Source organism: Myxine glutinosa, chromosome 1 (assembly GCF_964187855.1).
Source record: "Myxine glutinosa chromosome 1, kmMyxGlut1.1, whole genome shotgun sequence".
In the NCBI taxonomy this organism is placed as follows: Eukaryota; Metazoa; Chordata; class Myxini; order Myxiniformes; family Myxinidae; genus Myxine; species Myxine glutinosa.
The window spans coordinates 447,900,245-447,915,551 of record NC_136261.1 but is presented as its reverse complement, the minus strand read 5'-3'; the positions used below and the strand labels follow the sequence as shown (position 1 = coordinate 447,915,551).

At 52.3% G+C, this 15,307-nt stretch overlaps 1 protein-coding gene across 1 annotated transcript in view; it reads right to left on the bottom strand.

The window, feature by feature from the left end:
* The window catches only part of LOC137418728 (filamin-C), a 96,126-nt gene extending 93,043 nt beyond the window's left edge, over nucleotides 1-3,083 (bottom strand). The window contains 1 exon segment of the mRNA XM_078770878.1: nucleotides 2,739-3,083. Coding sequence (XP_078627004.1) covers nucleotides 2,739-3,030 — 292 coding nt within the window. The 5' untranslated portion in view covers nucleotides 3,031-3,083.
* Nucleotides 3,084-15,307: the final 12,224 nt, after the last annotated feature.

Genomic DNA, 15,307 nt, shown 5'->3' with positions numbered 1-15,307 from the left:
CATAAACAAAACAAAATGTGAGTCGACAAGGCACAAAGACTAATAAATGTGTGAGTCGACAAGGCATAAACAAAACAAAATGTGTGTGTGGACAAGGCACAAAGACTAATATATGTGCGAGTGGACAAGGCAAACAAAACAAAATGCGAGTCGACAAGGCACAAAGACTAATAAATGTGCGAGTCGACAAGGCACAAACAAAACAAAATGTGTGAGTGGACAAGGCACAAAGACTAATAAATGTGCGAGTCGACAAGGCACAAACAAAACAAAATGCGTGAGTGGACAAGGCATAAACAAAACAAAATGTGTGAGTCGACAAGGCACAAAGACTAATAAATGTGCGAGTCGACAAGGCATAAACAAAACAAAATGTGAGTGGACAAGGCACAAAGACTAATAAATGTGCGAGTCGACAAGGCATAAACAAAACAAAATGTGTGAGTGGACAAGGCATAAACAAAACAAAATGTGAGTGGACAAGGCACAAAGACTAAATGTGTGAGTCGACAAGGCATAAACAAAACTAAGTGTGAGTGGACAAGGCACAAAGACTAATAAATGTGCGAGTCGACAAGGCATAAACAAAACAAAATGTGAGTGGACAAGGCACAAAGACTAAATGTGTGAGTCGACAAGGCATAAACAAAACTAAGTGTGAGTGGACAAGGCACAAAGACTAATAAATGTGCGAGTCGACAAGGCATAAACAAAACAAAATGTGAGTGGACAAGGCACAAAGACTAAATGTGTGAGTCGACAAGGCATAAACAAAACAAAATGCGTGAGTGGACAAGGCACAAAGACTAATAAATGTGCGAGTCGACAAGGCAAACAAAACAAAATGTGTGAGTGGACAAGGCATAAACAAAACAAAATGTGAGTGGACAAGGCACAAAGACTAATAAATGTGCGAGTGGACAAGGCACAAACAAAACTACGAACAAGAAAGCCACTTAGTAGAGCACAGTCTCACGTCATACCATCATTAACTGACCACGTCTATTATGGTCCATTACCCACACCATCCATAGCTTTATTGACCGATTATTGGGGTAATTAATGACCAATTTGTGCACATCAAGGCAAAATTGCATCAACGAAAGTGAATATTAAAATGATTTCAAACGACATTCCCCATGGGCAATCATGTGTATGAAGTTTCACACTGATCTGTTAAGTGGACTGAAGATGTTTTTACTTTATTTTCATTCCAATGGTGACGTATGCCAAGTTACAAAAAGGGTTTTGTTGATGTTTTGGAAAAGGCCAATTTAATTGTTGTGTGGTTTTTTTTTTTGGTTTTTTTAGCTTCTAATCCAATATGGCTGCCGTACCATGCATCCAATGACAGTTATAAACACAATATTCTCCAAGGATAACAGTTTCGCATCAGATATGTGGTTGTAGAGAAAAAAATAGAGACGGACCCAGAAACAACGAACAAGATAAACGACAAACAAAGCTAAACTACAAACAAGGCCAAACAAGGTAAACAAACGAACCTACAAACAAAGCTAAACTGCAAAGTAAACCAGCTAGACTACAAACAAGAAAACAAGCTAAACACACTAAACTACAAACAAGTAAACAAACTAAACTACAAAGTAAACAAGCAAAACTACAACCAAGCAAACAAACAAAACTACAAACAAGCAAACAAAGTCCTCTATCTTGGCTTTCAACTTTGTTGTTTCCCTCCTCTCTCAACTGTTCTTTTTGTCCTGATGTGTTCAGTGTCGTAATATGAGTGAGCTCTTACACGAGCCTCGACTTTGTATACAAAAAAAAAAAAAAAAAAAAATACAAACAGGTAAACAAGCAAAACTACAAAGTAAACAAGCTAAACTACAAACAAGTAAACAAGCTAAACTGCAAAGTAAACAAGCTAAACTGCAAAGTAAACAAGAAAACAAGCCACACTACAAGTAAACAAGCAAAACTACAAACAAGCAACAAACAAAACTACCAACAAGGTGTGGACAGTGAAAACAGGCGTTATAGAAGCCGAACGTTCAAACGAACCCCCTGTATGGGTAATAGTCCCTTTAAAATGCGAATATCAATTTAACCATTTCGTTTTGGGATTAAAGGCACTCAGATGTACACCGATGCCTGGAGAGAGCAGGTAATTGCACGTCATCACACAAAGAGTTGAGGAGCCCACCAGATCAGGTATTTGGATGTGGGGTCTGCAATTAATCCCCCCCCCCCCTCCAACCCCTGCAATCCAATCCCATCACAACCCAACACCTTGAATCCAATCCCGTTAGACCCCCAACACCTTGAATCCATCCCCCCCCCCCCCCCCCCATCTTGAATCCAATCCCGTCAAAACCCAACACCTTGAATCCCATCCGCCCCACACACACACACCTTGAATCCCATCCCCCCCACACACACACACCTTGAATCCCATCCCCCCCACACACACACACCTTGAATCCCATCCCCTCCCCCCACCCCAGCACCTTCAATCCCATCCCCCTCCCCCCCCCCCCCAACACCTTCAATCCCATCCCCCTCCCCCACCCCAACACCTTCAAACCCATCCCTCCCCCCAAACACCTTCAATCCCATCCTCCCCCCCCCCCCCCCCAACACCTTCAATCCCATTCCCCACCGGGCACCCCCAATCCCTCCCCGCCCCCACCCTCCGACCCCTTGAATCCCATCCCGCCCCTCCCCCCACCTGACACCCCCAATCCCACCCCCCGAGATGACGGAACCCTCCATACCGATGGACACCAGCCTGATGTGCTCGCGCTCCAGGAACTCCAAGCCCACGGACACGTTCTCGAGCTGCATCTGCCGGATGACGGGCCGCGCGTTGTGCTTGCGGGGCATCTTCTTCTGGCTCAGGACCTCGAGGAGCGCGATTAGGCGCAGGCCGTCGCTCAGGTCCATCTGCAGGTCATTGACCTGTTTGTGCACGCACTTCAGGTTTTCGTTGCACCACCTGGTGAACGTATTCTGCTGAATCTTCTTCCAGGGCGCGTCCTGCGCCAGGTCCTTCTCTGTGGCCGGCATGGTCCGGCGGATTCGGGAATTCTGCCTCTCCAAAAAATTTTATGGCCGAGGCCTTTTTTATTATAAAAAAAGGTAAAAAAAAACACGCTCAAAATACAATCAATAAATCCATCACCATCACCACCACACAAGAACCCAGAAAAATCAAACCATTAATAAACCCATCACCATCACCACCACACAAGAACCCAGAAAAATCAAAAACCAAGAAATCAAAAGCCAGGAAACCAGATATCAAACAATAAATAAAGAGAGAAAGCAAACCAAAAGATCAAGAAAACGCAAGAAAGCAAGGTTCAAAAACCAAAATGAAAATCAAATCAAATTCAATAAACCATAAATCATAAAAACCAAAGTCCGTCATCCCTATCCCAAACCCCCAAAAACCCCTCTCCCACCCCAGGCAGCAGACACCTAACTCTAACTAACCAAAGGGGAGGGAGAAAGGAAAGAAGACCCTATCCCCCCTCCCACCCCCCCGAAAACAACCAAAGAAGGGACACCTTAAAACAATAAGGGTCAAGGGGCCTTTTTTCCTTTGCATACCGAAATCAACAACCGGCTGCTAACCGCAGCCGGGAACATGCAGCCACAAACACGTTGAGGGCTCGACCCACCGCTGGAAATAATAATGAAAGAAAATAAAAATCAAACCAAGGCAAAATCAAGATAAAACAAAAGGAAACCCAACTGCCCCCACCCTCCCCAGGCCGCGCCCGGGAGGGCCCACCCGGAAGATGCCCCACAAGGAAGGCCCCGGCTCCCTGAGCTGCCCACGAGGCGTGAGTGTCCCAATGAGAATCACCGCCCGACAGGGCCCGCAAGCACACCTGCCGGAGCACCCCCAACCTTTCCAAGCCCGGGCGGCAAGCTCGGTCAGGGACTACGGCTGCACATGACTGTCGCCCGCACATTTGGAAGTAACCTCCCGCGGGACCCCCCCCTTCACCACGGAAAAGCCCGGCCGTATTCTCCGCTCCAGGGAGGGCTTTACGACACACCTGACGCATCGTTGCGGCCAGCACCCCGCCCCGTCGCCCGCAGGCTGTCGCCAAGCCTGTACCTTTGGAGGCAGGATTGGGCCATGCCCCATATCTGCCCAGGATCCAACCATACCCTGGTATAGAAACCTCTGGTTCTCGCTCGCCACAAGACGGTCTTGATTATACAGACCGTTCTCCAGGCCTGCCTCCATTTGCGGACAGGCACTGGTTGTGGTAGGAGCCCGCTAAACGCAAAGACGTCCCGTCTGACCATCACCAGCCAAGGCACATAGCATTCGAGGAGGCCAGCCGCTAGCGACCAGACCCCCTCGGCGACAGGGCAGTCCCAAAGGACATGCCTGACGGTTTCGTCCCCTGTGCATCGGGGTCGGGGACACTGGACCGACACGTTCAGGCCCCTCTGGAACTGAAACACCCGGACCGGAAGACACTCATGGGCGGCTTGCCACGCGACGTCCTTCTGGTCGTTGGCGAGACAGCGAGCCGAAACGTTCTCCCAAACCTTTCTCGCCGTACGTTCTGCGAGAGGCCTTCCGCGAAGGATACGCACCTCCCGCAGCACCTCCCTTGGGCGCAAGTGATCCAGGACCCGCGACAACTGCCAACCGATGGGCCGACAGGTCAACAGGCCCTGCTCCCGGGCGAACCCCTCAAACATCCGGAAATGCCCCGGACACGACCCGGAAAAAGGCCGAGACAGCGGGAGGGACCGCCCTTCCAACCGCGCGACGGACGGCCCCAGAAAGAAAAACAGAAAGTCCCGCGCCAGCCGGCGACCCGGGTCCTCAGACACGAATAACTCCATGAGAGTACACGCAAACGCAGACATACATACAAACACCGGGCAGGGGACACCCTTCCCACCCAAGGACGGGCTCATCTTCACGACCCTCCTACTCCTGCGCTCTGCTCGGGTACCCCAGAAGAAAGTGAAAATTATTCCTTCTAGAGCCCGTCCCACCGCAGGAGGAGGTGGGGAGATTCTCGCCAAATACAACAACTTACCGATCAAAACATTCTTGATAACTAAATTTCGCCCCTCCATGGTTAGGCGACGAGACCGCCAAGAAGCGACCTCCAATTCCAATCCCCCAATGACCGTTCGCCAGTTCTCAGCGGCCACGCCGCCTGGGTCAAAGCAGACCCCGAGGATCTTTAATCGATCTCTCCGCTCCGTGTACGGGCAAGGGGGGCCGGAGCCCGTCCTGTGCCGACCAAAGTGCATGACCTCACTCTTCTGAGGATTGATTTTAGAAGAGGAGGCCAACCCAAAACGCTCGCAGAGACCCACCAGTCTGCACATGGCGACTGCATCGGTGACGAACACCGACACGTCGTCCATGTACAGACTCACCTTTAGGCGCTCCCCATGGGTTCCGGGAATCCACAACCCAGGGAAGGATGGGTCCGCTCGCAGTGCACAAGCAAACGGTTCAATACAAAGGACAAAAAGGACTGGTGACATTGGGCAGCCCTGCCTGACCCCAGAAGCGACTGGGAAGGCTCCCGAGAGGTGTCCGTTGACCAGAACACGGGCTTCAACGTCCCTATACATCAGGTCCACCCAATGCATCAAATTTGGCCCAAAGCCAAAACGGTCCAAAACGGCCATCATGTATTCATGTGACACTCTGTCGAAAGCCTTCTCCTGGTCCAAACTGACTATGCTCAGTGGGAGGCCTCTCTCCTCCGCTAGCTGGATCGCCTCTCGAACCAGGCCCAGGCTGTCGGACACTCTGCGTCCCGGAACAGCACAAGTCTGGTCCGGGTGCACGAGGTCCACCATGACACCGTGCACCCTCTTAGACAGCACCTTTGTTAGTATTTTGTAGTCGACATTCAACAAAGTGATCGGGCGCCAGTTGGACAGATCCTCCCGATCACCCTTCTTGTGCACGAGGTTTACGACGCCCCGGCGCATCGAATCTGGAAGCCTCGCAGAGGTGGCTAGCTCCCTCACTACCTGCAGATAGTCCTCGCCAAGGACGTGCCAAAGGCGGCGATAAAACTCCACGGGCAGGCCGTCGTCACCCGGGGTTTTATTCGCGGCCAAATCCCTAACAGCGGAGGTCAATTCCTCCAGGCTCACCGGCTCCTCCAATCGCTCCCGCTGTTCGGGGCTCAAAAGATTCCTCAGATGGCCGAGAACGTCGGCCATCTGGATTTGGTCAACCGGTCGTTTTTCAAAAAGCCTGGAGTAATAGTCCTCCACTGCTTCGGTAATTTGGTCCGGATCCGAAACACGGCCTCCCCCCACATTAACCTGGGCCAAACCGCCCCTCCGCCTGGCACATCGTTGAAAGAAGAATCTGGTACACCTTTCGTTCCACTCCAATGCCTGCACCCTGCTCCGGAAGATGACGGCCCTCGCCCTGGCTTCGAGGAGGCTAAAAATCCTCCCCTTCACCCGGCGGATTTTCTCTGACACGTCCCTCCCTTCGCAAAGTTTCTTATGCAGGCGCTGGAGGTACGCCTGCATGCGCTTCAAACGCTCTCGTTTCCCCGCGGCCCTCATTCGCCCGGCCGTTCGGAAAAACCCTATGGTCCTACGTTTCACCTCCTCCCACCAGGCTGCCGAGGTAGGGAAGAGGCACCTGACCGTTTCCCACTCCCTATACTTCCGAACGTAGGCACGCACTAAACTGTCATCCTGCAAAAGGTGACAGTTAAGCTTCCAGAGTCCAAAACACCGGGGACGCACCCCATTTAATTCAATACCCAGAGACAAACGACAGTGATCTGAAAATGCCACCGCGTGAAGTACCAGGTCCGGGTCGCCAAAATTTGGTGTCAAAAGAATGTAATCAATCCTAGCCCGACTGGTACCAGCCGCATCGGTCCGGGTGACCTCATTCCTTTCCGCACCCGTGTCCCTCAACCTAAAATCCTGAACAAGCCCTTTAAGGGCCCGCGCCGATGACTCCAGGGGCAACCTGTCCAAACTTATATTAAAATCTCCCCCGACGATCACGGGGCCAGAGGTGGAGAGGAGGGGCCCCAACTGGCGCAGGAGCTCCACTCTTTCTCCCACCGTCGTTGGAGCGTACACATTGACCAAGGTCAGTGGGGTCGAGGAAACCACCACCCTGAGCACGGCCAATCGCCCCGGGATAATTTCTTCTAAACTAAGGACCTCGACATTCGGGCTCTTAATAAGGAACCCTAATCCTGCCGCCCTGTTAGTGTAGCTGCCGGACCAATACGACTCTCCGTACCGCCAATTTGCACGGAGGTATCCATACTCACCGTGCGGAATATGGCATTCCTGCAACAGGCAGACATCCCATTCAAAATTGCGCAGTTCTTCAAAAATAGCGATCCTCCGGACCGTGGTACGGACTCCCCGTACATTTAAACTCGTTAGTTTAAAGCTCATAGGTGTTAGTGTATTAATCACCAACACTAGTGCAAACCACGAAAGGGGAGTCATAGGACTTATGAAGCTCCTCCCTCCTTGCCAAGACGCGACGAGCTACCATTCTTCCTCCCCCTGCGGTTCTTCCCGCAGCCGGGAGCCACGAGGGTGCCCGGGAGCCAGTCCCCATCTATGCAGACATTCTCCCCGGGTAGCAGGGAGAGGTCCTCCTGCTCGGGGGTCAAATAAATTACCCCCCCTCGCCCGCCACCCGGGGAAGAAAGCCACCAGTCCTCCGCGAGCAAACCCTCCTTGAGGCCCATGGCCACAGCTGCCCCCGGAGGAGGGGTGAGGTCAACGGGTGGGGAACGACTCACGGGGGAACGGGAACGTGAGCGTTCAGGGGAAGACGGCATTTGGGGCCTCCCCCGGAGACCTGCTGCGGCCAACCCCGACTGCGCCCCACCCCTACCACGAGCAGGCGATCCCCCAGGCCTGGATGGGTCGCTTGATGCACGGGGGGCTCTGCGCCCCACAGGGGTTTTCTTCTTTGATGTTCTTGTGTTCTTTCCCTGTGGGGCTTTGCCCAGAGGAGCTTTCCCTTTGTCCTGGCCCCTCCTCCGACGCTTCCTCTCGGTCCATTGACCCGGGTCACTATGCTCATAGCCGGAGGAGGAGCCATCACTTCCAGCCTCCGGCAGCGGGGTTTCTGGCACCGAGGATGTTTCTTCTGGCACCGAGGATGTTTCTTCTGACCCCGCCACCGGAGCCACCATTCCTCGTGCATCCTCCCCTCCCACCGCAGTGGGCCCGACACCCGGCGAAGCCACATCCAGGTCCTGATCTAACCCTCCCTCTTCCATGTTCTCCTTTCCCTCCACCTCCCTCCCTTTACTTTCTACGGGGCGGGGGGCTGACACACACACAAACACATTAGTCCCCCCCCCCCCGACCCCCGATGCAATACCCTCCCCTGTCCCTTGGGCAAACCCCTCCCCCACCCCTTGGGCAACCCCCTCCCCAGCCCCTTGGACAACCCCCTCCCCAGCCCCTTGGACAACCCCCTCCCCAGCCCCTTGGACAACCCCCTCCCCAGCCCCTTGGACAACCCCCTCCCCAGCCCCTTGGACAACCCCCTCCCCAGCCCCTTGGACAACCCCCCCCCCAGCCCCTTGGACAACCCCCCCCCCAGCCCCTTGGACAACCCCCTCCCCAGCCCCTTGGGCAACCCCCTCCCCCACCTCTTGGGCAACCCCCTCCCCCACCCCTTGGGCAACCCGCTCCCCCACCCCTTGAGCAACCCCCTCCCCCACCCCTTGGGCAACACCCCCCCCAGTCCCTGGAGGCACACCGTCCCCTTTTCCTGTCCCTGGGGGCACACCGTCCCCTGTCCCTTGGGCAACACCCCCACTCCCGCCCGCAGCAGCACGCATCTTGCTCGCGTAACTCTGCGGGCAGGAGCGGAAAGTGTGCCCCGGCGCACCACAGAGGTTGCACCGCACCGCTTGGGTGCAGCGCTCCCTCAAATGTCCCAACTCGCCACACTGGGTGCAGATACTTGCTGTACACCCAGTAATCAAGTGGCCAAGTTGACCGCATCGGCGGCACAATTTCGGCTGTCCCGCGTAAAAGACTTGGCCTCGGTCCATCCCAACCATTATTCCATTAGGGATATGGGTGGCCGTGCCGTCCTGCCTCGTCCGCAGCTTTACCCGGAACTGCCGAGAACCGGTCCAAATGCCGAGGCTGTTCCGGACGAGCCGTACTGGGCCTCGGATGTCCGCGTATCGACTGAGCCAAACCTTGACATCATAGTCACTCACGCCTTCGTTGTACAGGTGGACGGTCACGACTCTCTCCTGTGTTTCTGAGAGAGCCTCGACCGCCCAGTCTGCCAGTTTCCCAGCAGACCGAGCGGTAGCCCACCGGCGCCAGAACTCGGCAAGTCCCTGCCCTGTTTGGAAGGACACGTCGAAGCCACGGGCGAGGGAGATCAGGCAGAAAAAGTCAACAGCCTTGAACCCCAGCACACCCAACAATACATCTCTACCAAATCTATCTCCGGCCGGCACACTGCAAGCCACATCAATCAACCGAAACCGGACACAATTATGGCGCCTGCTCGCCATGCCGGGGTTCTAGGAGGGGCGGAGGACAACACTCGGGGTGGGGGGGAGGGGGGGAGGGAGGGACGGGAGACGAAGGGGGGCACAAGACTCCCCCCTGTCTGGTGGGCAACGCCCCCCAAACAGGAGGAAGATGGGGGAAAGCAGGGAGAGAAAAAGACGAACGAAAATGCAGGACAAACAAGCAATAATCAAAGCAATAATCAAAGCAATAAGTAAATAATAAGAAATGCAAACACAGTAAAATACAGGAAACGAAAACACCGGCAGAGAAACAAAACTCGTTCACTCGTGACGGGGCATCCGAAACCAGGCACAGACAAGGTAAACAAACGAACCTACAAACAAAGCTAAACTGCAAAGTAAACCAGCTAGACTACAAACAAGAAAACAAGCTAAACACACTAAACTACAAACAAGTAAACAAACTAAACTACAAAGTAAACAAGCAAAACTACAACCAAGCAAACAAACAAAACTACAAACAAGCAAACAAAGTCCTCTATCTTGGCTTTCAACTTTGTTGTTTCCCTCCTCTCTCAACTGTTCTTTTTGTCCTGATGTGTTCAGTGTCGTAATATGAGTGAGCTCTTACACGAGCCTCGACTTTGTATACAAAAAAAAAAAAAAAAAAAATACAAACAGGTAAACAAGCAAAACTACAAAGTAAACAAGCTAAACTACAAACAAGTAAACAAGCTAAACTGCAAAGTAAACAAGCTAAACTGCAAAGTAAACAAGAAAACAAGCCACACTACAAGTAAACAAGCAAAACTACAAACAAGCAACAAACAAAACTACCAACAAGGTGTGGACAGTGAAAACAGGCGTTATAGAAGCCGAACGTTCAAACGAACCCCCTGTATGGGTAATAGTCCCTTTAAAATGCGAATATCAATTTAACCATTTCGTTTTGGGATTAAAGGCACTCAGATGTACACCGATGCCTGGAGAGAGCAGGTAATTGCACGTCATCACACAAAGAGTTGAGGAGCCCACCAGATCAGGTATTTGGATGTGGGGTCTGCAATTAATCCCCCCCCCCCCCTCCAACCCCTGCAATCCAATCCCATCACAACCCAACACCTTGAATCCAATCCCGTTAGACCCCCAACACCTTGAATCCATCCCCCCCCCCCCCCCCCCCATCTTGAATCCAATCCCGTCAAAACCCAACACCTTGAATCCCATCCGCCCCACACACACACACCTTGAATCCCATCCCCCCCACACACACACACCTTGAATCCCATCCCCCCCACACACACACACCTTGAATCCCATCCCCTCCCCCCACCCCAGCACCTTCAATCCCATCCCCCTCCCCCCCCCCCCCCAACACCTTCAATCCCATCCCCCTCCCCCACCCCAACACCTTCAAACCCATCCCTCCCCCCAAACACCTTCAATCCCATCCTCCCCCCCCCCCCCCCCAACACCTTCAATCCCATTCCCCACCGGGCACCCCCAATCCCTCCCCGCCCCCACCCTCCGACCCCTTGAATCCCATCCCGCCCCTCCCCCCACCTGACACCCCCAATCCCACCCCCCGAGATGACGGAACCCTCCATACCGATGGACACCAGCCTGATGTGCTCGCGCTCCAGGAACTCCAAGCCCACGGACACGTTCTCGAGCTGCATCTGCCGGATGACGGGCCGCGCGTTGTGCTTGCGGGGCATCTTCTTCTGGCTCAGGACCTCGAGGAGCGCGATTAGGCGCAGGCCGTCGCTCAGGTCCATCTGCAGGTCATTGACCTGTTTGTGCACGCACTTCAGGTTTTCGTTGCACCACCTGGTGAACGTATTCTGCTGAATCTTCTTCCAGGGCGCGTCCTGCGCCAGGTCCTTCTCTGTGGCCGGCATGGTCCGGCGGATTCGGGAATTCTGCCTCTCCAAAAAAACTCGCACGTGTCTCGAACGGAGTGCACAAGATCGGCCGACACCTGTGGGCGTGTTTTATGGGGCTTGTGGGCGTGATTCATGCAACTTGTGGGCGTGATTCATGCAACTTGTGGGCGTGATTCATGCAACTTGTGGGCGTGTTTTATGGGGCTTGTGGGCGTGTTTAATGAGGCGTTTCCGCAGTGCGTCACGGGGCGGAGGTAGTCGTAAGTCGGTGCAGCCTTTGTTCTGGAACCTCGCAGCTGTGGAAGGGAAAGATAAATCGGTAAAGTGTAAACAGAGGGAAGAGGCCGATAAAGCGGGGCCTGGGATTGTGGGGAGAAGGAAACGGGGGACACCTGTGCAATACACGTGCGAGCGGGTGGGGGGCGGAGTCGCGTCTTTCTATTGGGCGGGAACTGTGGATGCGTGTTCCACATAAAAGACAGATCCAGGCGGCCAGGCTTCGCTCCGCGCTCTGCACTGCACCCTGAAACGCTACTCTACTGCACCATACACTACTCTACTGAACCCTAAAACTTTACCCTACTGCACCATACACTACCCTACTGCACCATACACTACGCTACTGCACCATACACTACGCTACTGCACCATGCACTACTCTACTGCACCATGCACTACTCTACTGCACCATGCACTACTCTACTGCACCATACACTACTCTACTGCACCATACACTACTCTACTGCACCATACACTACTCTACTGCACCATACACTACTCTACTGCACCATACACTACTCTACTGCACCCTAAAACTTTACCCTACTGCACCATACACTACTCTACTGCACCATACACTACTCTACTGCACCATACACTACTCTACTGCACCATACACTACGCTACTGCACCATACACTACTCTACTACACCATACGCTACTCTACACTACTGCACGCTACTCTACCCTACTGCACTCCAGTCTACTGTACTGCACCCTACGCTACTGCACTAAACTCTACCCTACTCTACTCCACACTACTGCATGCTACCCTACTCTACTCCACTCCACTCCACTCTACTCTACCCTACTCTACCCTACCTGCTGTTTCCATGGAATACTGATCAGGTGAATCCAGGTGAAAGCTATATGATCCCTTATTGATTGAACCTGTTAAATCCACTTCAATCAGTGTATATGAAGGGGAGGAGAGAGGGTCAAAGAAGGATTGTTAATCCTTGAGACATGGATTGTGCACGTGTGCCATTCAGAGGGTGAATGCGCAAGACAAAATATTTAAGGGGTAGGAGGTGCCGGTTTGTGTGTGTCAAGAACTGCAACGCTGCTGGGTTTTTCACGCTCAACAGTTTCCCATGTGTATCAAGGATGGTCCACCACCCAATGGACATCCAGCCAATGGTAGGCCAGTGGTCGAAAACGGCTCATTGATCAAAGAGGCAAAAGGAGGTGACACGAACCGTGCAGAGCAACAGACGGGACACAATTAGTCAACAGGTAGCCCAGTACAACATTGGTGCAGAAAGACCCACAAAATAATTCACAACCCGGCGAACATCCCACCTGATCACGTGCTTTGTGCTCTTTTTGGTTCGAACATCCCACCTGATCACGTGCTTTGTGCTCATTTTGGGTTCGAACATCCCACCTGGTCACGTGCTTTGTGCTCATTTTGGTTCGAACATCCCACCTGATCACGTGCTTTGTGCTCATTTTGGTTCGAACATCCCACCTGATCACGTGCTTTATGCTCATTTTGGGTTCGAACATCCTACCTGATCACGTGCTTTGTGCTCATTTTGGGTTCGAACATCCCACCTGATCACGTGCTTTGTGCTCATTTTGGTTCGAACATCCCACCTGATCACGTGCTTTGTGCTCATTTTGGGTTCGAACATCCCACCTGATCACGTGCTTTGTGCGCATTTTTGGGTCGAACATCCCACCTGATCACGTGCTTTGTGCTCATTTTGGGGTCGAACATCCCACCTGATCACGTGCTTTGTGCTCATTTTGGTTCGAACATCCCACCTGATCACGTGCTTTGTGCTCATTTTGGGTTCGAACATCCCACCTGATCACGTGCTTTGTGCTCATTTTGGGTTCGAACATCCCACCTGATCACGTGCTTTGTGCTCATTTTGGGGTCGAACATCCCACCTGATCACATGCTTTGTGCTCATTTTGGTTCGAACATCCCACCTGATCACGTGCTTTGTGCTCATTTTGGGTTCGAACATCCCACCTGATCACGTGCTTTGTGCTCATTTTGGGGTCGAACATCCCACCTGATCACGTGCTTTGTGCTCATTTTGGTTCGAACATCCCACCTGATCACGTGCTTTGTGCTCATTTTGGGTTCGAACATCCCACCCGATCACGTGCTTTGTGCTCATTTTGGGTTCGAACATCCCACCTGATCACGTGCTTTGTGCGCATTTTGGGGTCGAACATCCCACCTGATCACGTGCTTTGTGCTCATTTTGGGGTCGAACATCCCACCTGATCACGTGCTTTGTGCTCATTTTGGGTTCGAACATCCCACCTGATCACATGCTTTGTGCTCATTTTGGGTTCGAACATCCCACCTGATCACGTGCTTTGTGCTCATTTTGGGGTCGAACATCCCACCTGATCACGTGCTTTGTGCTCATTTTGGGGTCGAACATCCCACCTGATCACGTGCTTTGTGCTCATTTTGGGGTCGAACATCCCACCTGGTCACGTGCTTTGTGCTCATTTTGGTTCGAACATCCCACCTGATCACGTGCTTTGTGCTCTTTTTGGTTCAAACATCCCACCTGATCACGTGCTTTGTGCTCTTTTTGGTTCAAACATCCCACCTGATCACGTGCTTTGTGCTCATTTTGGTTCGAACATCCCACCTGATCACGTGCTTTGTGCGCATTTTGGGTTCGAACATCCCACCTGATCACGTGCTTTGTGCTCATTTTGGGTTCGAACATCCCACCTGATCACGTGCTTTGTGCTCATTTTGGGGTCGAACATCCCACCTGGTCACGTGCTTTGTGCTCATTTTGGTTCGAACATCCCACCTGATCACGTGCTTTGTGCTCTTTTTGGTTCAAACATCCCACCTGATCACGTGCTTTGTGCTCATTTTGGTTCGAACATCCCACCTGATCACGTGCTTTGTGCTCATTTTGGGTTCGAACATCCCACCTGATCACGTGCTTTGTGCTCATTTTGGGGTCGAACATCCCACCTGGTCACGTGCTTTGTGCTCATTTTGGTTCGAACATCCCACCTGATCACGTGCTTTGTGCTCTTTTTGGTTCAAACATCCCACCTGATCACGTGCTTTGTGCTCATTTTGGGTTCGAACATCCCACCTTGTCACGTGCTTTGTGCTCATTTTGGGGTCGAACATCCCACCTGATCACGTGCTTTGTGCTCATTTTGGGGTCGAACATCCCACCTGGTCACGTGCTTTGTGCTCATTTTGGTTCGAACATCCCACCTGATCACGTGCTTTGTGCTCATTTTGGGTTCGAACATCCCACCTGGTCACGTGCTTTGTGCTCATTTTGGGTTCGAACATCCCACCTGGTCACGTGCTTTGTGCTCATTTTGGATTCCATTCCCAGTGGAGTCAGATCCCAATTTCTCTGCCATTATTACCAAATGTGTGGATCAGTTATCAAATGAGTGGGGTAATAGTGGGGGAGAATGTGGGGTAATGGAGAATGTGGATAATGGGGGAGAATGTGGGTAATGGGGGAGAATGTGTGAGTAATGTAAGGGGAGAATGTTTGTAATAATGGGGGAGAATGTGGGTAATGTAAGGGGGAGAATGTGGAGTAATAATGGGGGAGAATGTGGGTAATGTCAGGGGGAGAATGTGGAGTAATGTAAGGGGGAGAATGTAGGTAATAATGTGGGAGAATGTGGGTAATGTAAGGG